The sequence below is a fragment of the Ochotona curzoniae genome, unplaced genomic scaffold, assembly GCF_017591425.1.
Source record: "Ochotona curzoniae isolate NIBS_2020 unplaced genomic scaffold, NIBS_Ocur_1.0 contig_2210, whole genome shotgun sequence".
Lineage (NCBI taxonomy): Eukaryota > Metazoa > Chordata > Mammalia > Lagomorpha > Ochotonidae > Ochotona > Ochotona curzoniae.
The window spans coordinates 9,574,071-9,598,526 of NW_024465369.1; the positions used below are offsets into that span (position 1 = coordinate 9,574,071).

Below are 24,456 nucleotides of genomic sequence, written 5' to 3' on the forward strand. Positions count from 1 at the left end.
ATGATAGCATAATTTCCACTGCTTTCCTTTACATAACTTAAGTAGCAGCTTAACTCAAGCCTGTGTATATTCCCTAGAGAAAGGTCATACGTCCTAACTCCATGCTTTTGTTGCTAACATTCCTTACACCTAGAATTCTCACAGATGAAAAGCTTCTATTTCTCTACCCCAAGTCAAACACTTTTTGTTTTGCTTTAAGATCTGTTTATTTACTTGAGAGTTCCAAAGAGAGAGGGGCAGAGACACAGAGTGATCTTCTGCATATTGGTTCAGTCAGTAAACGGCTGTCATTGCTGGTGCTGGGCCAGGCGTAGGCCTGGGGTTTTCTCTTTTTCCACCAAATGGATTGCCAGGTTCAAGTACACGGACCATGTTTCACTGCTTTCCCTAGTGCATTAGCAGGAAGCTGCAATGAAAGTTGAGCAGCCAGGACTTGTCTGTTGCCCATACAGGATACTAGCATACTAGATTGTGGTTTAACCTGTGCTGGAACCAAGCACTCCCTTTTTGAAGGTTTTTAATCTGTCCAAATATACTTCTTTGTATAGATCTCATTTTATTAGCCACTGTGTTGGGTTATTTTGTTTTGTTTTTGTAAGTTCTGGTCAAACAGAGATCATAAAAATCCATGAAATGTTACTAAAATTTCTCATGCAGAATCTCTACATTGATGAAGGCTGAGTTATAGCCCTTCAACTTAAATGGAATTTAACTCTTCCATAATAGCCTTGGCACTGAAGCCATTACACTGGCATGACTTTATATACGGGTGCCTACACTGTGATTTTAAACTATATGGTAATGCTACCCATCTCTTACAAGCCCAGCTCATATATTACTTGATTCACTCCACAGAGAGACAGGGTGAACTATTGAATTGTCATCATGATCAAAATGTTCTTGTGCCTCTGTATCAGGGTAAATCTGTCTTCTCACCTCTGTTGACTTATGGCAAATGTATTGTGGGATCTAACCTGTAATTATTTGCCTTAACCTATAATTATTTATTTCCTTTTCTGAACTCTTTGATTTAGGAAGCTATGTCCACCAAGGGTTCAATGACTAAAGACTAACATTTTGAACAGCGCAGGTTCCTGATAGTTCTATGCATAAAAAAATATGAATCTTTTAAAAAATTCATTCAGGTGAAAGGCAGAGACAAGTCAGTGTATAGAGAGATCTGGCATTCACGGGTCACTCCCCAGATTCCTGCATCTGGCCTAGACTGAAGAGGATGGAACTGAATTTGGGCATCTCATGTTGGTAAGACAGACCCAATGATGTGAGCCCTAACCTACTATTCCCAGAGTGCACATTAGCAGGAAGACTAAATTAAAAGTGAAGCTGAGACTTTAACCCAGGAATACCAATATGAAATGTAGACCTCCAATGCAGCTTCTCAAATGTCTTTCCAAATGCTCCCCTTCATTAGTTCTCTTTGATTCATTCCTGTTAGGACAATGGATATTTCAGTTCTTTTATCCCAGCAATAGGGTGGTTCAGGCTAATTTGATGTATCACGTTGTAGCTACTGTCCTTCCATTAAAATAGAAACAAAAATTTTCTAAAGAGTTACTTATAATTGGCTAATTTATCAAAAAAATCAAAATATTTTTTATAAATTTATTTTTCCAAGTTCCATTTCTGTTCCTTGATATTCTTAGAACATGCAGACAGCTCCACTAAGTCATTAAACATTAAATGAACTAACTTAAGCTTCAAAAATTACCTTTAAGCTGTTTTTCCCTATCATGTCTCTGAAATAAATGAAACAAACCTTTTGTGTGTAGTTCTTCCCAACTGGTAAAAGATTAGAGGAGAATACTACTACTGACATAGTTTCATTACTCCTTACTTTGTACTTATGTCAGTAAATGCAAAAAGAAATTTTTCTTTGAAGCATCTCGAGGATCTTCAGAAAGTTCATAGGATACATGTTATGAAAATTATGTACAAATTTAAATATCTTCACCAAAATAAGCTTAGGTGCTAATACATTTTCCATTAATGCTTCAAAAAATTCTGGTAGACTTTAATAGGTGGTAAGAAGTTTTCAAACTACAAGTTACACGCTTTAGAGTCTCAATCTTGGTTCCCTTTTTCTTTCCCCCAAATTCCTCATTTTTAGTCTCCATGGTGCACTTCATAGCTTCTTAATTGGTACCTTTTCTTTAAGTTTCATTAATCTTCCCATTTCTCATTTTTTAATTTGGCAATTTCATCAATGTTTGCTTTAAGAAACTAGATCTAAAAAAATGCCTCTGTTTTGGTAATATAATTTTATACAAATGCAAATAATAGTAGTCACTGTTGAAAGACTGCTCTATTGTAGCACTTGATTTACAATATTTCCAGTTTCTCAGCAAATCTACTAATAGCTTTCATCACAGCACAGTCAAGGAACCAAGTCTAAGAGAAATCATCCTTTGACCAAGGTGACTTAACCCCCCAGTAAAACCTAAAATTGGACTCTAGATTTGGCTCATAGCAATTCTCAATTTCCGATGAGTTGTCTCAATATATATGTGGATGCACGGTAAGGAGGACTGTGTAAACCTAAAATGAAGAAAATACATTAATATCTTTTCTTGATCATTTCTCAGGAATATTTAAACATCTCTACCATAGTTGATTGTCTCCATTTTTTTAATATTAAAATACATAATTTTTACTTCAATTTTCATGTCAAAGAACAAGAAATCTTTTCTAGTAAAATTCTTCTTAACGCTTCAAACCACTCCTGCCAATTGGAGAGGCTCTGAGATGTTAGCCCTTAGAATTATGTTTCTGGTAGACTTTTTTTCCCTTGCGTTTTTGTATTTTTTATATTTCACTTTTTAAAAAATTATTTTTCATGACATAATTCCACTGGCTCAGGGACTCCCCTTATATACTCCCATTCTCTGCCACTAATTGATTTTCCCTATCTTATTACAATGGTATAGTCCTTCAACAGTAGTCACAAGTCCATCATTCTTCTATTTAAATGTATGATGACATCGTAGGTATAGACAGTGGCAGAAAGCCCAACATTCTGTTCTCAAGCCATATTTAACATTTACATTGAGAATTCATCTTTGATTTGGAAGTAGATTTTTTAGATCGTTGCTCCACTGGTAATATTTACTAGCTATAATGAATACAAGTCATTCCTGCTAGCATTTCCTAGGTGCTTTTGTAATGTGTACAGGAGTTCTACATACAATTTAAAGAGTTTACAAGACTACTAACGTTTAAGAATCAAGCTACTTGATGCTAGACAGGACTATAGTAGAAAGTTCCCTGGAACTTTTTTTTTTTCTGTTTTCCATTTATTTTTAATTTTTCTGAAGATTTTTTAAAATTATTTTTATTGGAAAGTCAGATTTACAGAGCAAAGGAGAGACAGACTGAAAGAATTTGTGTCCACGGGTTAACTCCCCAAAATGACTGCAATGGCTGGAGCTGAGCTGATTCAAAGCCAGGAGCTTCTTCTAGGTCTCCCACGTGGGAGCAGGGTCCCATGGCCTTAGGCTGTCTTAGCCTGCTTTCCCACACCACAGTTGGGGAGCTGAAAAGGGAGTGGAGCAACCAAGATAAGCACCTGCACTCATATGGGATCCTGGTGCATGCAAGGCAAGGACTTTGGCCACTGGGCCCAGAAAGATCCATTTAAAGTACAAGTTAGCCCAGTGGATTTAATTTATGCAATGCAATATTGTAAAATATTCACTGATACATTTCACATCACATGCTGAAACCATGCTGAAAACATGCTGAATATTTTTTAAAATATTCCATTATTTTTATTTTGCTCTTAAAAAATTATTTTTATTATGATTATCATTTTAGGATACATTTCCACAGGGTCTGGAATTTTCCTTACCCCTTCCCAAGTTCCTCCCCACTCCTCATTTCAGTTACTCTATATTATTACTATAGAAGAGTTCTTTATAAACAGTCATATGTCCATCATTGTAAGCAGGGACAATGCCAGAGAGTCCAGCATCCTAGTGTCAAGATAAGTTAACAGTTTCATTACGAATCCATCTTTGATCTGGAAGTAGAGATGCATACTGAATCGTATCCTCACATCTGAATATGACAGTCTCCATTACACAGTTATGTACACCCCCTTAAGTGAAAAATAACAAAACAACGGAAAGAAAAGAAATTGAAAATGCCATGAAGTTAAATAACATGCTAATGAATGGCTAATGTGTCACTGAAGAAACGAAAAAGAAAATTAACCTTTTTGAAGAAAATAATGCTACTATGATCTATGAGTCAGTGAGGAATTTAATGAGAAAGTGTTTTGATGAAGTGAAATTAACAAAAAAATTTAAAATTCATGAGGTATGGTTTCTGCTTTATTGGTGAGATATTTCTTCTGTAGGCAAAAAATAGATGGGTTTTGTTTTTTTAATTCAATCTAATGTACAATATTTGATAAGTTTAAGCCATTTACAATTCAGGGTTAATATGAACGGGTGGTAATTTGGTCCTGTCATTTTAGCAAAGGGTTGTTTAGTCTTCTGTTATTTTACTGGGGTGTTATTCATATTTGCATTTGATTTTTAGTTGGCATTATTCCTCTTCTTTGTCAAGAGAATATCTTTAAGTGTTATTTGTAGGGCAGGTTTGGAAGAGGCAAATTCTTTTAAATTTTCCTTACCTTGGACAAATTTTATTTCATTTTCAAAGACAAAGGAAAACTTTGCTGAGTACATTATCCTGGGCTGACAATTTTTTTTTTTTTTTGCTTTTAGAATCTGGAATGCCACTCCATTCTCTTCTGGACTGTAAATTTCCTGGCATTCCTTTATATGTCAATTGATCTGTTCCTTATGTTCTATTGAAGAGAGCTTGATTATCATGTGTCTTGTTGAAGATCTCTTTTGGTCAACCCTGCTGGGAGTTCTATGTCCCTCCTAGATGTTGTTTCTTGATTCCTTTTCTAGATTAGGGAAATTTCCTCTTATTTTTTTTTTGAATACACCTTTAATCCCAGCTTCTCTTTCTTCAACGTCTGGGACTCCTGTAACTCTTATATTTGGCCTCTTAATAGTGTCTCAATTCTTAATACTTTTTTTAAGCTTGATTCAGCCTTTTGTTTGTTTCCTCCTGGTGAAAGAAAATATCCTTCAATTCTAATATTCCTTAAAAGAAAAAGATGTATTTATTTTTATTGCAAGTCAGGTATGCAGAGAGGAGGAGAGGCAGAGAGGAAGATTTTCCATCTCATGACTCACTCTCCAAGTGACTGCACTAGTTGGAGCTGTGCCAATCTTAAGCCAGGAACCTGGAGCCTCTAATGGGTCTCCCACATTGGTGCAGGATTTCAAGGCTTTGTGCTGTCATCAACTGCTTTCTCAGCCCACAAGCAGGGAGCTGGATGAAAATCTGGGCCACTTGGTTTAGAACCAGTGCCCATATAGGATCCTGGCTCATTTAAAGTGAGGACTTTGGCTGCTAGGTCACCACACCATGCCATAAATCTGTTATTCTTTCTTCTGTTTCCTTGATTCTAGTTTGGAGACTGTCTACTGTGCTTTTAATTTGCTCCACTGTATTCTTGGTTTCTGATATTTCAGCTTTCATTTGGTTCATTTCCAGTGTGACATATTCCTTGAATTCCTTGAATGCCTGCTTTACGTGCTTCTCATTGTTGATAAGAAGATTTATAAAACGTTTTGAATTCTGTATCCCCATTTTCTCGATGTCTCCCTCAGTGTATTCTGAGCTTGGCAAAGGGTTTTGCTCCTTTGCAGGGGAGTCTTCAGTAATATTTATTTTCTCTGTCTCTTCTTTTGCTCTTGGTCATTGAATTTCTGGTTATCAGATTCTTCTCCTTGGACAGATTTCTAAGCTGTGTCACCCATAGGTCTACAGTTCAATCTTATTGCAGTTGGTACACGGTTCTTTGTTTGCAGTCACTTGTGCCACTACCTCCAGTGAGTTCCAGGTCTGGGTTCTTATGTTAGATTTCTACCATGGTTCTGAAGCTGCAGCTCCTGGCTCACCAATTTCAACCTCCTGTGATATTGTGCTGAGCCTGCACCGTTTTTTGTTTGTTTGTTTGTTTGTTTTTTTACAACCTATCTTCCACTTGCAGTTTAAGCAGTTCCCAGAATTAGGGAGACACCAGGTGTCCTATATAACTAGGTTGTTGATGATGCTGATCTGGCCAGAACCTGTTGGCCATTATGTTTGAGAACCACATGGGGCTATTTTGATGAGTATGATGACAAAATCAAAATAATTTTCTCTGTGGGACCAGTGCAATGCACGGAGCTCAGTGAGTTTGTGATCCCAACTCAGCAGATGTGCTACTCACTCTTGTCCCTGCAGTCTTAAAGTCTTTCCACACTGTACAAATTTGTGCCTGATGTGCCACTACTGGAGTTCTTCTTCTGGCCATCAGGTCTGAGGGCTACTTGGGCCTGTCTTGAGTAGAACCTGTAGAATGCCACATTGTTGCAGTGCACTGAATCAGAAATGAGTTCACTCCCCTCCCAGTGCAAATGCAGTACAACCCAATAGCCTTTGCCTCCTTATACAAAATGGCACCCAATTCAGTTTTAGGGAACAGACTTGGCAGTGAAATTTACCCTGTTCCCACACCACCTATCTGTGAACTGCTGCTCTGTCTCTGCCTTGGTCAAATCAAACAGACCAGCAAGTCAGGCACAACTTTGGGTTCCCCTCCTTAGCTCCTGGTGAATGCCCCTTCTTACCTTGTTTCTGGTGGAGTTCCAGCTCCCAGTGCAGTTCAGATCACTGCTTGCTGAATGTTACCAGGGTATCGGTCAATGCAATACCACGCCGTTGTGTTCTCTGTTTTCCTGTCTGTCAGTTTTCAAGTGCCCATCTGCAGTTTTCTGCCCTCTCCTATTTCCTGGAATGTTCCTTCTCTGCCTAATGTTTCTCCATCTGTTTAAATGTGTCCCTACCGTATTCCACCATCTTGATTCTCTTACCTGGAACTTCTAAAGGCAGGCAAGGTACACAGTATTCCTGACAAATCTCATTTTGGATGGGAGTTTGACAACAGTTAACGTGTTGTTTGGGACTTCATCACCTGCTTTCCACAGCTTCTTCCAGTAACTGAGTCCCTGCCATCCACAAAGAAGATATGGACTGAATTTGGGGCTCCTGGCCCAGCTCAGGCTTTTGTTGTTATTTTGAAAGTGAATTGGTGGGCAGATCAGTTTATCAATGTTTTCTGCCTTTCAGATGCAAAAAAAATGTAGAAGAAAAAAAAATCCGCTCTTCCAGATGACTGCTGATTTCACACTTTTTCAAAGAACGCAAATGTGGGGCAGGAAGGGAGAGGGAGAGAATGGCAATATAAGTAAAATCCTTTCTATATTTGCTAGGAGCAGGTGGGTCATAGAGACATAAAAATAGAAATTTCTTTGGAATTCGGGGGTGAGAAATATTTTCTGTCAAGGGTCACTGGAGTGCAGATAACACCATTCACAAGCCATAAAAATAATCAAGTTAAAAATCTCTCTGCTTCATACATTGAATTTCGACCTACCAATGTTTGCCTTGACAGGGCTAAGCCACTGATTCCTTAGGCCTTAACCAACCTGTGGGCTGGATTGTCCCCACCCCTGCTTTAGATCCTGTTAATGCTTGACAAAGAAAAGCAAAGGCCTATAGTCATGTTTTGGGGAAAAAAAATGAAAGAAAACAAGCCTACCACTAATAAAAGTACATTTTATTTGCTCCCATGCCTTCAGCCCTAAGGTTGGGCCCAAATCCTGCGATGTGAATTGGCTCAAGGGGAACATTCCCATTAAGTCTCAGAAGCCATCATTTCCCTTTGATGTCTGTTCTCATAATTAGGAGACATAACTGTAGTGCTCCGCTCTGCTTGATCGGTTTTCCCCACAGACTAACTGCCTCACTGTGTAAATCATGTCAGCGAGAGACTTCTGGAATCTAAACAAAGAATAACTTGGGTTACATGCTGATTTGATAAAATGCAGAGGTTCCATACTCTGTAAAATAAGTGAAACTCAGGAAGGCTTCCATAACTCGTGATAGCTTGTGCATTGTCAACACCCATGGGAAAGTCTACCACCCAACCAAAGAACCCAGGACTCCCCAAGGACAAAACCCATGGATTGCTTTTCCCACTGTCTTACCCAACATCCCTGTTGCTTTGCTTTTTTTTTAAAAAAAAGATTTATTTATTGGAAAGTCAGATATACAGAGAGGAGGAGAGACAGAGAGGAAGATCTTTCATCCAATGATTCACTCCCCAAGTGAGCACAATGGCCGATGCTATGCCAATCCGAAGCCAGGATCCAGGAACTTCTTCCAGGTATCCCACATGGGTGCAGGGTACCAAGGCTTTGGGTCGTTCTCGACTGCCTTCCCAGGCCACAAGCAGGGAGCTGGATGAGAAGTGGAGCTGCCGGGATTAGAACCAGTGCCCATACAGGATCCTGGTGCATTCAAGGCGGGGACTTTGGCCACTAGGCCACGCCACCGGGCCCTGCTTTACTTTTAATAGGACAAATCCTTCACATTTTCCTATAGGATAACTAATTGCTAACATGCTACATTTTGAGAAAATATCAAGGCATGATGTGATATAAAAAAAATATTGGTTACTAAGTAAAAAAAAAAAAAACATGCTAGCACTCTGTTGATCTCACACTGGCTGACAAATGTGCAACATTTTAGGAAAATTTCATCTTTACTTTTTAGCTTACCATTTCAAACAAATATGGGTTTTCAAATCACCAGATAAAAATGTCCTTTCTACTTTCCTTTATTGCCAAGCTAGTTATTCATTTAGTTCCACGAATCCCTTAGTTTGTGTATATAATCTTTCCAGCAACAAACTTTTTAAAATTGAAACTATTCCTTTGTGGGATTTCTGCCTTTTACAGCTGGACTCTAGAACTCCCCCAGGAACTGTGTGTGTCCACCTCCCTCGCAGCTCAGAAAGGCAAACATTGACTTGATCATGCCTATTGCCCTCTCTGCATCTCCATATCCCTGCAAAAACCTTCAATCAAAATGGTTGAAGAAAAAAGGGATTTGTTCTGATCAACTTAATTGTGTAGAGTAAGTCATGTTTTGCTCTATACATGTGTGTAAAATTAATATCTGATAAGAAATATATTTGAAATGGTTTGACCTGGTATTAGAACAGCTGCTCCAAAATTGGGGACTAACAATTGGAGTAATTTCTCTACTTCCTAACAGTGTTTGCTGGTGACATGTGGTAGGAGCATTTTGCTACCTAGCTGGATTTGTGCCATTTTTTTTCCTTCCCTAGAGATGCCATTTTTTTTTTCTCATTAGTCATAAAACCTTGGGATTAAAATAGTGTTGAACAGCATTTGAGTTCTGCCCCAGAGAAAATTTAAGCTTTGATTCTGGTTGTCACGCTGCTTGATTCTCACACGTTTGTTTCCTTGGGGCTCTACTTGAAGAGTATATCTTGACCCGTTTTGTTTGTTTTCATTCTGCATAGCTTTGTACTTTAATCCTGAAGAGCTGCTTTTCTCATTGAACTGCTGATATAAATAAGACTTAACATACTACATAAAAGTATCTGCAGCTACTGTTTTCAAAATAATTTTGCAAGGAAATTGTGATACACCAAATAGTGGTTAGTTCCTGAATGGAGGGTTATATAAGGGCAGCAGGGTGGGATATTAAACACCAAAGTTAATTTAATATTGGTATCTTTCTCATTATTTAATTGAAATGCAGTGTGACCGAGATAGGGTAGAAGAGGAATGAAGAAAGGGAGAGTATCTTCTATCTACTGCTTCTTCACCCATACAGCTGTGACAGCGGGACCCGAACCATGCCTAAGACAGAGTGCAGGAATTCCCAGTTGGTCTCTCACTTGGGCTGAGTAACCCAACTACTAGAGTGTTTACCTGCTCCATCTTAGGGTGAACAACACCAGGCAGGTGGATCAAAAGTGGAGGCAGGAATCCGTGTCAGGCTTCCTCTGTAGTGTGCTATTACACCATACCCACACAGATTTTCTTTTAAAAATATTAGTGCCCAATCTTCTAGTACTGTTTTTAGGAGTGTCTCTAATGTTATATAAAACAAAGGGTGATATTCAAAACAAGACCTAATTGATGTGGTGTAGCGGCAGTTCGGATAGTCAGGAGGTTGCAGTCATTGGAAATACCAGCTACTACCCACCATTGCTTTCAGGAAACACGGAGGCACTTAGAATTCATCAGTCACCATGTGAGTGGCAGGGGTATTGTTTGATTTCCTGGAATCTGGGTTCGTATCACACACTGAGCGTTTGGACACTGATGTTTATGAATGTCCACAGGCACCCCTGGGGGGAAACTCTCAGGATCCCTGGGGATACAACTGTGGCAGTTATTCAGCCGACTGGGAATGACTAATCAATTTCAAATTTTTTACTAGTTTAACAGCCTATGTGAGCATACCGATGCATGCTGAGTATCACCCTTGTGCAGAGCCATGAATATTTTACCCTGTATCATTACATCTTTTCACTCAAAATCTGCTTACTGGAGTTTTCATAATTTGGAAGCTTTCTCTTTTATTGGGCACAAAAAGATACTATCAGGGATTATAATAGCAAAAATATAGTTTGATACAGGAGGGAAAAAGCTTCAGTTATACCATATTGTTATGGTTTAATAAATATAAACAAATAGTAACATTTATTATTTATATATATTATCAAACTTCCCATTGAAATTCCAAGGAAAGCCCTTGCATGTGCCGAGATCCCATATGGGCACTGGTTCTAATGCTGGCGGCCCTGCTTCCCATCCAGCTCTTTGCTTGTGGCCTGGAAAAGCAGTCGAGGATGGCCCAAAGCCTTTGGATTCTGCACCAATGTGGGAGACCTGGAAGAGGCTCTGGGCTCCTAACTTTGGATTGGCGTAGCTCCAGCCATTTTGGCCTCTTGGATTGTGAATTATCGGATGGAAGATCTTTCTGTCTCTTCTCCTCTCTGTATATCTGACATTGCAACGAAATAAATGTTTTTTAAAAAGGAGTTGTATATCTGAGCAAATAGCTTATACAGTATGACGGAAGCAAAGTGGCAGGCATTTGGCCTGATGAGTAAAATACCAGTTGAAAAGACTACTTCTGCATCTGAGTGCATAGGTTTGAGGCTCTGCTTCAGCTCCTGTTTCCAGCCTCCTGCTAGTGCAGACTGTGGTAGGCAGTACTGACAGATGAAGTAAGTGGGTCCCTGCAACCCGCATGGAGACGGGAAACTAGCACTGAGCTCCTTTCTCTTGGGTTTGCCCAGGCTCAACCTAGGCTGTGTGGGCACTTCGGAAGTAAACGAGGGTTTAGAAGCTCTTTATGTTCAAACACTTAGTCCATGTCTCTCTGCTTCTCAGATAATTGTATTTTTTTTTCAAAATCTAATTTTAAAAAATTTCACCTGAAAAATGGACCATCAACCTTTTGCAATTTATCATGTAAGAGATGATTGACACTTGTAGGACTTTATAACTTATTTATGTACTGCTTATTCAACAAAGTTTCAAGTTCAAATTGTGAAAGAGTAGAATAGGATGCTAAGACATTGTTACATGATAGGCAAATGGGACTGCAGCATGAGAGGCAAAAAGCTTGCAAATGATTCCCATAGAAGTTATCTTGTGATCAAAATGTAAGCCAACCAGCATCTTGGTTTTCTGATGCTGCAACTGAAAACAATAGATTTGCTTATGTAAGTAAATAATATGGTTGAAAGGTAAATTCTGCTATGATAAGATGTGATCCCATTAACATGAGGGCGAGGCCGCATGAATGATTTCAAATTAAAGTGAGTTTAGGGCAACAGGCATTTGAACTAGAAAGACGGATGTTCTGCCTTGGGAGTACCTGGTTTTGACTTCTAGCAAAGCCAGTGTTTCTAACCTCCTGTTAATACAGAGCTGGGGAGGCAGCAGGTAATGGCTCAGGTAATTGGCTTTTGCAACCACATGGGAGATTTGGGATTCAGTTGCTGGCTACCAGCCCAGACCCAGCCTAGCCATGGCTGTTGCCAACAATGAGGGACTGAAATGATGAGTAGGTTTCTCCCTTCCTCCCTTTGTTTCCCAAATCAAGGGGAGAATTATGTTAAAACGATTATTTTTATTTAAAAATTGCGTGAAGCTGGCACTCAAGGGTGGAAGTATTTTTCTCCACCTATGCATATCATGTTATTTACTCTTAGCAGTAAAATAATGAACATATCGTTTATAGGTTGCTATGGAGAAGATAATTTACTTTTCTTTATTTTTAAGATGCTGCCATCTAGTGGCACTCTTACAGAATCACTTTTTTGACAACCAAGTTTTAGTCCTTGCCTTAAAGCAGTCCAGTGTAAATTATTTTTCTTTCCATTCACGAGGGAAAATTTGACTTTCTTTCAAATGTATTGTAGAAGCTGTGAGGAATTTTTTATGTGGTGCACAGATCTGGTCGCATGGTCTTTAATGACAGGATATGTTTCTTCCGATGTCATCCTTATAAATAATAGTAAAAGTATATAAAGTAAAAGCATTGTCTTTTGTTCCCTTGAGTTTTCTAAGGAATCTTGACTCGTCATCTTGAACCATTGAGTTGTAAAGATTTCTGCATAAAAAATATTGCTTTAATTAGAAATACCGATGAGAAAACAGAAGAGTTAAAATATGAGAAAAGTAAATTTTTTAAACAGATGTGTTTACTTGAAGAGTTATAGACAGCGGGAAAGCCAACTCTTCTGTCTGTTGACTGACCCCCTAAAGGGTTGGGCCGGGCTGATGCCAGGAGCTTCACTTTTGTCTCCCGCATGCATGGCAGTTGCCCAAGTGTTTGGACAATGCGCTGTTGTCTTTCCAGGTGTATTAGAAGGGAGCTGAATCAGAGCAGCTAGATCACTCGATCAGGTGTCCATCTGGACACAACCCCAGCCCCCTAACTTGATTTTAAAAATGTATTTAACTGTTCATTTATTTTATCTACCCTAGAAGCCCCGGGCAGGGGCGGGGACAGAGATACAAAGTTCCCACTTCCTGGTTCACTCCTCCACATGCCTGGGGTGTCAGGGAGAAGTCCCAAGTGGTCTGAAGAAACCCAGCTACTTCAGTCAGTATGTGCTGCCCCCCAGGGTGCACTTTAGCAGGAAACTGGATGTGGTTATTGATCAAGGAGTCAAGTCCAGGGTCTGCAGTGTGAAATGTGGGGATCCCAAGCAGAATATTAAGCATTGTCCCAACTCCTATCCCCAAAATCCAGAGAAGCTCGTTTTCCTAATTGGAATTTCGGTGTGTTACAGTACATTAAATAGATGTGTGTGTGTTTGTGTGTTTAAATGTTAGCCGACAAACCAAGGTTTTAATAACTTTTAAGACCCGGAGGATAGTAACTGTATTTCTTTCCTATCTTATCCCCAAATGTGTTTTAACATAGAACATTTGTCTTATTCTGATATGCGTGGTATTCAATTTTTAGTAAAAAAATCACAAAAGCATGCATTTTCTAAGGGCAAATCCGTTATGTGCTACCAGTAAGAGCCTGCACTTCTGTGAGATACCAGTTTCAATCACATTATAATGAGTAAGGCTTTTAATTAATTAACTTATCAATACATTGAATTTTTCTTATGGAAACTAATGTTGCAGGGTAAGGCTAAGCATTTTCAGTAATGGGCCCAAGTAGTAAATATTTCAGGCATTGTAGGCCATATGGTCTCTTCTGTAATGACTGAGTTCTGCTTCTGCAGTGCAAATGTGGCCATGGGACAGTATGTAAACAAAGGAATTGGTGTGTTTCCAGTGTAGCTTTATTTATAAAAATTGGTCATGGTTAGCATGTATTTGATCTTGGGAAAATATGTCCAATAACAGGTTTCAATTATTCTTAAGGTATATTAGAATACTATTTTTGCTTCACTTGCCTTCAGTCAATAGATATGTTCCCTTAATGCAAGACAACTAAATTTGAGCTATTAAATTGTCACATATGCATACCTGCTGAACTAATAAAAAAGCACAGAAGAAATTACAAAGTTCCATCATTCTAACTGAAACCTCAGTTCCTTCTTTTTTAAAATCCATGTTCAAAAGTGTCTTAATGTAGCTTGAATCACTATTTTTAAGTAATTTTTAAAAATGTTTTGCTATGCAGAAAGTTAAATTATGCTGATGATAAGCATTCAATTACAATCGCAATATTATTGAGTGCAATTTGGGTAAAATGTTTGCATCTCTAGCTCCTCCTCATTAGAATGTAGCATAAACAGATGCTTGGATTCTGCTTAAAAGCATGAACCGTATAATGGAGACTAGCATCCCAGAAAGGGAAGTTACCTTGCAGTACGCATCTCTGCTTCCAAGTAAAAGTAGCCTCCTAGGGAAGCAGTTAGATATACCTCAATAATATAGTACTAGATTTTTCCTACCTTTGTTTATAACTACGTTGCCATGATATACATAAAAAGGAGAATATTAATCTTGTAACTGTTATTAATGCACTATACTACTGTGATAAAATGGGAGAAAATGATGGAAAACAAGGAAAGAGAAAGAGGAGGAAGAGGGGAATCCCTATACTTATAAAACTATCATAAAAATAATTTAAAAAAAAAGAAAAAAGAAAAAGAAAAAAATTGTGAATCCTACAAGGCAGACAAGAAACATGCAAAACCATGTGGCGAGCAACTAATGAAGACAGAACTGAAACACATTTCAAGAGTTACTTCAGTCTGTGGTACCTACTATTGGGTCAACATGAACTTTAAAATTCTCTCCATAGCAGCATTTTTTTTTTTCTGTTTTATAATTGGACAGGAATCTTGTTGGAAAAAAAAATAATAATTGAATACCAGTAAAAAAAAAAGTTGGCTCATATTTGATTTCATACCAAAAAGTATTCCTGTTTACTTGAATAGTAGCATAGAATGTGGATATATATATATATCTATATATGTGGATATATATATATCTATCTATATATATATCTATATATATATATGCTCCTGACCATCAAAACTTACAAAATAGTAGCTGAAACAAACTTCCCATCCTGTGATTCTTCTCAAGCTAGTGCTCTTTGCGTGGAGCGGCAGTTCTAACTCCTAAGATCACTCACATGCCTTTGTCTTTAGCACTCATCATAAAAATGGTGTGTGATACAGCATCTCTGAACTCACTGGCTAGAAGCAATGATCATTTCTGTTTGGGTCACTCTGGTGTGTCCTGATCTAGCCAGGTTAGCAAGGAGGAGCCCTGGTTGCCTCAGCTGAGCTTAGTCAAGCGTCTGTGGAAAACTAAGGGACCTGGGATGCTACTGACCAGTGAGCGTCCCATGAAAGAGACTCTGATCCACGTTATTTTCATTTTCCCTCTGAGCTGATGATTTGGTTCCTGTAAATAGTTCTCATTGTTATGGCAGTGGGAAAGATGGAGCAAGCCTAGTCATTCAATGCTTTATGAGACTTGGTTTTTAAATCATGGTTTTCAGAGCATATTGGTTAAAACAAATCACAGAGCTGAGTCCAATAGCAGAAAATTATGTTTTCCAGAGTGAAAGAAACCAAAAAATGATGTGCAGAGATCACGAATACAACAAGGGGCAAAGAGTTAGAACTACAGCTACAATTTACCACAGTCCGCAGACTTGAACTGCTTCGATTAAGTATGGTCATGACATGAACTTAAAAGTTAAAAAGACAATCCAGTAACTCCTTTAGATTCCTAGAAAATACGATAGTAGCGGCTCTAAAATATTTAAGAAATAGAAACATTTTCCATTCTTAAAATTGAGTGTGTCAGAGAGGACTTAACGTTTTTATCTAAATGTACATTGTTTATAATTTAAATGTTATTATATAACCATTTACTTTAGAATAATATGTTTCTTACCTAATAGCGTAAACAGATATATTATTAAACTATTTTCATGGCACTGTTGTGGCACAGAGGGTCAAGTTGAAGCTTGTTGGCTGGGTACAGTTCAAGTCCCAGAAGGTTGACTTCCAGTCCGCGTTCCTGCTAATGGGCCTGAAAGGCAGTGCACACACTTTCTCTTGGTTGTTTTTTCCTTCCAATAAATACATACATCTTTATAAAATGCAAACTGTTTTAAAACAAAAAAGGATCAGCAGCATTAAGTTGAAAAATCTCTAAATTTTTAAAAATTAAAAAATTAAAATGTAAAAAAATAAAAATGAATAAAATAAAGCTCATTAACGTTTGACTTAATTGTAAATAACTCACTTCCCCCTCCCACCCAACATCTCCCACCTAAAGATTAGTGTTTTATTTGAGAGGCAAAATGACACACTCAGAGTGAAAGAATAACACACACACAGATTTTTCCGTTCACTGACTCGCTCCCTAAATGCTAACAGCCAGGACGAAGCCAAGCTGAGACCAGGAGCCAGGAACTCTATCTACCTCTTCCAAAAAATCCAGATACTTTGTGCATCAACCACTGCATGCCAGGCCCATTAGCAGAAAGCTTGATCCAAAGCATGGAGTAGCCAAAACTCAGTCCTTTCGGTACAGTATGTGGGCATTCCAAGCAACCGCTTATCCCATGCACCACTGTGTCTCTGCAGGACGGCTGACTCTTCTTGCCTGCTTCAATCATTTTGTTTCATTTTTTGTGAAGCATATGAGGAAAACATTCATGTGACTCTGGAGTAGAAAAGGCGATAGCAGTTTCTAGATCAGTTATACGTATTCTTTAGTATATATATTGACAACTAATGATTATTGTGGTAGGGATTGCAAATTCTAACTAACTGGATTTTTTAGATCTATTGTGAATGGAACATTTATTCATGAGAGAGAGAACATCAATCATTAGTTATTTGGGAAACATTCATTGAATTCTGTATGTCTTCCATGTGTATACAAGTGATTTTAGAGAAAACATATATCATTAGTAACCCATCAGAAGTATGCCCTAATATTCTAAGGTAGCCATACTTTATGGAAGTGGTCAAGTACTTTATGATTACTTCGCACATTAAGCATTAGAAAACAACAGGGTTAAGAAGCCGGCATTAGATAGCAATTGATCATTATCACAAATTGAGCAAGTAAATGCTTAAGTGGAACAATTCCATCTCCCCTAAATGTTTGCAGTCACTGCCTTGGTTCCTGCTAAGGTGCCAGCACTGTGTTTCAATCACTATTCTTATTCTACTAGTGTCAGTGTTGACCTGTTAAAGATGATGCCCGTGGTCTTAGTACTATGAATGTTGTTTTGATCTGATGGACTAATGGAAGAGTCTTGGGAAATGTGGATTGTACTTTGTGAACCACTGTATCAAACAGTGAATTGGTATTTATGGTTGACTGGTTTATCAAAGGTCTTGAAGATGTCTATACTATTTCCGATCATTAAGCAAACTCAAAATGTGTTACTATGTTCTTCCCTAGGGATGTTTTGTTGGCTTTGATCTGGCACATGCGGTTGGAAATGTTGAACTCCACCTGCATGACTGGGGAGTTGATTTTGCCTGCTGGTGTTCTTACAAGGTACAAATTAGCTAACATATTTACAGACTTTGATTTCACATTGCTGTTGAAATACTGGATTCACTGTCCAATTAAAAGGATTAAAGTTACCTCATCTAATATTTTTCTATTATTATGTTTTCTGATTTTCAGCTAATTAATATGCCATCTGATAAAATAGCATGAATTTTTTTTTTTTTGTATTTCTGTCAATATTGAGAACTTACTTTTTCAACTGCTAGGCCACTGTAAAAAGAGTTGGGATATTTAAGCCTGCTACTGAGGATATTTTTCAAATAGCTTTGTTAGTTTTTTTTTTTTGTGATAGTTTGTGAAATTTCTACAAATGTAATGACGAGTCTTAGACAGTGAAGTTAGTATTCTTATTCAAAGGTATTCAATTGAAAGAGAAGTGTACCAAACTGTGCATATTTTTGAAGTATGCTACTTGTTTAATCATTTAAAAATGTTATTACCTATTTCAGTAAAACAGGTTTCTACTAGCTATGATGAAATTTGACCAGAAAATAATAGCCATTTATCTTTAACACAGCCATTGCTTTCTTTAAACAAAGTTCCTGAAATTCTTTTTTATAATAAAAGTTCAAACAATCACCCATTTTGAATTTATTAAAAGTTGTAACTTTTAAAAAATGTCAACTGGCTATTTTGTTTATATTTTGTCATATATCCAGGTAAATATATGCAATTTAATTAATTTCCAACCCAGTATTTAAATTCAGGGGCAGGAGGCCTTGCTGGTATCTTTGTCCATGAAAAGCATGCGTATACCATCAAACCTGCGTGAGTAACATTTTAAATTATTTTTTTGCAATGAACAATTTAATTTGCATTAATAACATAAATTCACATGAGCTCTTTAAGTGCTATCCAGTGGGAGTCTGGATCATAATTCTTGCAAAATGTGCTGTTAAAAATGATATGCTTTATTAGAAATAAATGCTTTCCAAAAGGTTGGATTGATTGAACAAGAAAGTTAATCAATGACAGGTAAGCTGGAATGCTAAAAATGAGTCACTACAATCACGTAGAGCAGATGGCTGAATGCAGAGACCACTTAATTTCTTTTTCAAGAATCAGACTTTAGAAAATTTCAGATTGCTAACATTGATGAATAAATCAAAGGCAACCAGAGTTGTGCCTAATAGAGCCTTAAATGTGGCATGTTATTATTAAAATTACATCTACCTTTGAAGCTATAAATGTTACATGATGGCTTGTGGGGAATATCTTCTGTTCTAAAAGACTTTATAATCCATGAAACCTGGAGAAGCTGAACACTGAACAACAGACTGACTACATAAAAAGTACTATTAGTAAGTTTTCTATTTTAGAGAAGTCTGTGTTTTAGAGCAAATATAAGTATGAATGGAATACACTAACAAATTGACATATTTGTATTTGACTGGGAAACTCATAAGTGGTTCTTTATTTTCACCTGCCATAGAGATTAAAATGCCACATTCTTGGAAGAAAAGAATATGTTTATGGGTGGTGTATGGGAGCGTGATGGCAAGGAGACCATGTAGGCTCCTAATTAATGATGTGATGATGCTGGTTAATTCTGTGGGTTTTCAGCCGCTGGCTGCAGCACACTCTATGTCAGAACTTAAGCCCAATCAGTAGGAGAGCCTGGTGTGCCTCATGTTGCCAAATTCTATATCTATAAATCCTGGGATATAAAATGTTTTTAAATAGTTAATTGTATCAAAATTGCTTCAAGATTATAAGGCTTGAAAATTTTAAAGTGCAGTTTTAGTGATTCAGTCAGGCAGATATCTTTTTTGAATATATTGACGTCAGTGCATTAAGTTTCTTTCCATGTGCCAAAAGTGTCTCAGAAGAATATATAAGCATATAAGAGGATCATATGTCTAACTTTAAAATCCTCTTTCTCACTTTTAGCAAATCACATTGATAACCCTTCACCTACGATAATTGTTTCCCATAGAAGCTATTGCATGTGTTTGCCAAGAACTCAACACCACCCTGGCCATTTTTTATTCTATTTATTTAAATTATAATAGAGGTTCTGATGTAATGTATCTGCTCAAAGAGCAAGTGAGTGGGGGGTTGGGGGAGCTCCTAGCCTACACAGATTCTAAAGAATACAGTTCGAATTTAGGATTCAGTTAAGAGACTATGGAAAAATAAATCCAAAATTTGAGAAACAAAAGGAAAAGACAAGGAACTTTCTGCAATATCGTTGGGGCAACCATTAACAGTCTCACCAATAATCACTTAGTATTTATTGACTCACTGGGATTCTCTAAGATGTATGTGTGTTTCTGGAAAGGCGGATTCACAATGAGAAGGAGAGGCAGAGAAAAAGATTTTCCATCCACTGGTTCACTTCCCAAATGGTCACAACAGCCAGAGCTGAGCCAATCTGAAGCCACGTGCCAGGACCCACTCTTCCTGGACTCCCACATAGGTTGAGGATTCCAGCGCTTTTTGGCCATCCACTGCTGCTTTCCCAGGCCATAAGTAAGGAGCTGGATAGGAACTGGAGTAGCCCGGACATGAATTGGTTCCTGTGTGGGATCCTAGAGCTTGGAAGTGGAGGATTAGCCAATTGAGCCATCACACAAGGCCTAACTACCTGAATTTTTATGCTGTCATTTTTACAGTTGTGTGCTATGGAGCAGAAAACATAATCAGCTATGGTTTGTGCCTCTGTAGGGTATTAAATAGTGAAATATGTACCACCAAGTTCAGTTCTGCAAATATTTGACAAGCTTAATTTGTCTCCAATCCTTGAATTCTCTCTTGAGTTAGGCTTATTTTCTCACTGGTTTTCTTAAATAGTGAGTTGAATAAGATCTTTCCTGTGCATGCATTTTGCATTTGTGGAAAACCCATTCATTTAACATTCTTTTTTTAAATTAAAAAGTACATGTTGGGCCTGCCACAATGGCTCAGTCACGAAATCCTTACCTTACAAACACTGGGATCCCTTCTGGGTACCAGTTCATGCTCTGGTTGCTCCACATCCCATTTAGCCCCTGCTTGTGACCTTGGAAAGCAGTGGAGGATGGCCCAAAGCCTGGGGATCCTGCATTCAAGTGGGAAATCCAGAAGAAGCTTCTGGCTCCTGGCTTTAGGTTGTTGAGCTCCGGCTGTTGTGGCCACTTGGAGAGTAAACCAGCAGACAAAGATTTCTCTGAATCTGTCTTTCCAATAAAAACAAATACATCTTTTTTTTTTTAAGAAAGTACTTGCTAGTGACTATTACATTTTAACTCTGTAGCTCTGGAAACTGGTTGGAAGCTACGTCGGGTTTGACTAGTAAAATTTGAATGGCAAGAAGCTTTGTCTAATGCTTTTCCATGGTGCTTGTTTTCTCACACTCATAAAGCTTTAAATGTGATTTCAGATACTCTAATTTCAGTGCTGCCTACTTCTAACTTTAATTTTTTTCTTCTGTGTCAGTTATTATTATATTCAATGCATATTAGTGAAGTCCTTTAAGAATAGAATGCAGCAGGTTTGGGTAAGGCAAGGAAAGTTAACTTCATGTATTCATTTCATTGTTATACAGAAGGAAATGCTTTGTGTTCCATAGTATCTTCTTTCTTTATGTATTCAAAAGCAATGCTTACAGTAAGGGTAATGCAGTAAGTAATGAGAAGACATACAAGGCTAAAATATCACACTAAGAATAATTGCATAGAAATTTCATTGAAGTTTAATAGAAATGTCTAAAGGTAGGAAGGAAAGTTTTCTTATTAATAATATTTATAGTTCAAAGATCAAGTAAGTTCCTAGCATGAGTCCTGAGATTATTGACTTAACTGTATTCTGGTCATTAGATTAGCTGATTTAATAAACCTTCCACCATCTAAACTTTAATGTTAGAATTTTTGTCTAAAAAGAGGGCTTCTTTTGCCTTTGACATTCTCTGTTAAAGCTGACAATCATGTGGGCAATATTGAACGTGGTGTAATGAATCTAAATTCAACTGATGCTCTGTGTGAAGTTCTTTGTTGCTTAAAACCGGGTGACATCTAGTGGCTAAGCATATTATTGCAAGTAAGTAATACTCAGATCTTCTTGCCCTGTCCCAGTCATTCGTGCTTTAGCATTTTACAGAAGTCTGAAAACTTTTTCTACTTTGTAATTTGACTACATTGTTATAGTTTCATACTTGTATAATTAAAGTCTTTGATAAAGAGGAAGAGCATGATGAAGCTGAAGAGCAAGGTGAGAATTCCAGAAGCATGGCTGAAAGTAATGTGTATATATTCATCATGGCTAGGGTAAAGGACAATGCAATAACGCCACTGCCTCAAGGGTTAGTAATATTGCATTGTCAAAGTTTAACACTCACATTTGTGATATAATTTGAAAAAGTCTTTTATGTGATGTTTCCATTAGCAACTGATAGATTGCATCTATACCAAGAAATTTCACTTCCCTTTTTTTGTTTAAATAGGCATTTTGGCCATTGTTCAAAACTGATGACCTAAGACTTTTTTTCACAAGCCCTTTACTCATAAAGAGAATGAGTAAGTGAGAGGCCAAAGTCAGTCCACTGTATTAAAACTCATAACTCAAGCTGGTATTCTCAACTAGGGAATTTAACCTTTTCTTGGTTTAACATCACATTTTCTTATTACAAAACCATATACTATTCCTTGTCTTAGGTTAGCAATTATTGTGAATTAGGACTGGTTATGAATAAAGAATTTAGGGGAGTATGCCTCACTCAAATATTTTTAATTATATGCATTTACAACTAGAAATGAATAACTACAGCACGTTCGTCATCTTCATTGGAGACCATTGTGATAGCAGTGGTGCATCAAAGGACTGGAATGGAAAGGTGCTTTTTCTAACCTTCCACACTGGGACACAAAGTCTCCAAATACCACCGTGGTGTTCCAGCTCTCATGGCCCCTCAGAATATCTGTGTTTTCTCTTATTTTTCCATAGCCTTTTTTAGCAGCTAAATTGGGACCTACTGATAATTTTGATGACAATGCTGTATGTTTAAACACTGCTCCCAAATTTCTGCCACCACTTGCAGGTATTTGAAAACAGTAAATGCAAATGATAGTTTTATGACTTTAAAGTAAGGTCCTGAGTCTCTCCTTGATTGCTACAGGTAATTTTCAGATTAGTAAATGACAGCTCAAGATACAAAATTTAAGGTACATTTTAGAACTCACAATGCAGTTACTCTCTTTGGCAAGTACCAAAACTAACAACCATGCAGCAGTTACCAGGAAAGTCCAAGCAAAGATGAAAATAAGCACAAATAAAATTAAGAATTTCAAAACTTAACGGCTTATGCCTTGTTTGGCCCAGCTGTGAAATCAGTGATTATGGGGAGGCAATCTTATGTAAATTTCTTTTGGATAACACTAACTTGATTTGCTTAAACTCCACATACTTCTCTAGACAATAGCTAAGAATGCTATAGGCTGGAAGCTAGCTAACATTTAAATCCTGTTTTAACTTCTTAGCAACCTGTTCTCACCCATTGCTAATCAAATTCATGTGGGGTACCTGGTTGAAGTCTTCTTACAGGAAGGCTAAGACAATAGAGAGGTTCAGGTGGTTGTAGCAAGGTGTGTAGATTCACAAGATTCCCGAAGCTTCCAAATAGGAAGTTTTGGCACAATTTCAGCTTGAGATATATCTGTGCTAATACTGCTCAAATAATTGTACTGATTCAGCCTGTCTCTGATTATTAGGTATTCAGTTCTGACATGGGAAACTTTGCAACTTGAGAATCTCCAGCTGTTGGACAGTTGTAATTGACTTTTTAACATACCATCTACTCCAAACGTCAGTGGATTTCCCTTGGATTCTGTTCCAATGAGTTTGTTTACTTTCCCAGGTTATGCATGATGTACTCTTTTATCCTTTTTCTTGATTTGCTGGATCTTTCGGCTTTCGGTCCTTTTGTGCATAGTTAGGGTCTTGACAATATATATTAGACACACATTTTCATATCCAGCTTAACCATTTCCCTATATCTTAGTCACATTTAGATCTATTTGCAAATTACAAGCATTCCTAGTGACCCAAACTTTATGCCAGGCCTCAGAAAGCTCAGGTACTAGAGGAGAACAAAGATTGTCCTAACAGAAGCATGTTCACTAATAAACTAATACAGCTTTAAAATCCATCCTTCCCAGAACACCTTTTACCGATTAGCACTAGCAACTAGCTGTAGGACTTACCTTACAAAGCCTAAGCCTTTTGCTGATTATAAAATGTTATAAATCTCATATAATTCAAAATACACTGAAATGGATTGTAAGGTTCAGTATTTCATGAAGTAAGTGAAATTGGATAACTGCTGATTCCCAAAGTCATGTAAAATGAGGGCTTATTATAGGATAGCTGTTAAGAAGTGAAGTAAAAGAAATTTGGTAACATACCCCGAAAGTTAGAATAAATGGCTTCTCTATCAGGGATTGAAGGAAACGACAAATGGTTCAAAAGCTTCCTAAAAACTGCTCTTCAAGTACATATTGAAGAATTTAAGCATAATTTCAAAGGAATTATGTTTTGCTGCTATAGCATTTACCAAAAATATGTTTCAATTTTATAATTATAACCTAAATGTTTCATTATAAAATGAAAGTGAATGTTCTGTAATTTTCAGGTATATATTATACAGTTGAATCTGTCAAATCTTTATTTCCTCTGTTATATTTAAAACTTTTTAAGATTTTAATTTTTATTGGAAAGACAGATGTACAGAGAGGAGACATAGAGAGGAAGACCCCAGCTGTTGATTCACTCCCCAAGCCGCAATGGCTGGAGCTGTGTCCATCCAAAATCAGGACCCCAGATCCTCTTCCAGCTCTCCCATATGGGTGCGGGTCCCAAGTCCCAAGGCTTTGGGTCCTCCTGGCTTGTCTTCCCAGGCCACAAGCCGGCAAGTAGATGGGAAGCAGGGTCATCAGAATTAGAACCAGTGTACATATGGGATCCCAGCACATTTAAG

At 37.6% G+C, this 24,456-nt stretch overlaps 1 protein-coding gene across 1 annotated transcript in view; it reads left to right on the plus strand.

The window, feature by feature from the left end:
* KYNU (kynureninase) overlaps positions 1 to 24,456 on the plus strand; it is a 136,477-nt gene that overhangs the window by 69,967 nt on the left and 42,054 nt on the right. Inside the window, exons 8-9 of the mRNA XM_040971523.1 lie at positions 17,394 to 17,492; positions 18,202 to 18,275. Coding sequence (XP_040827457.1) covers positions 17,394 to 17,492; positions 18,202 to 18,275 — 173 coding nt within the window. The remainder of the gene's footprint in view (positions 1 to 17,393; positions 17,493 to 18,201; positions 18,276 to 24,456) is intronic.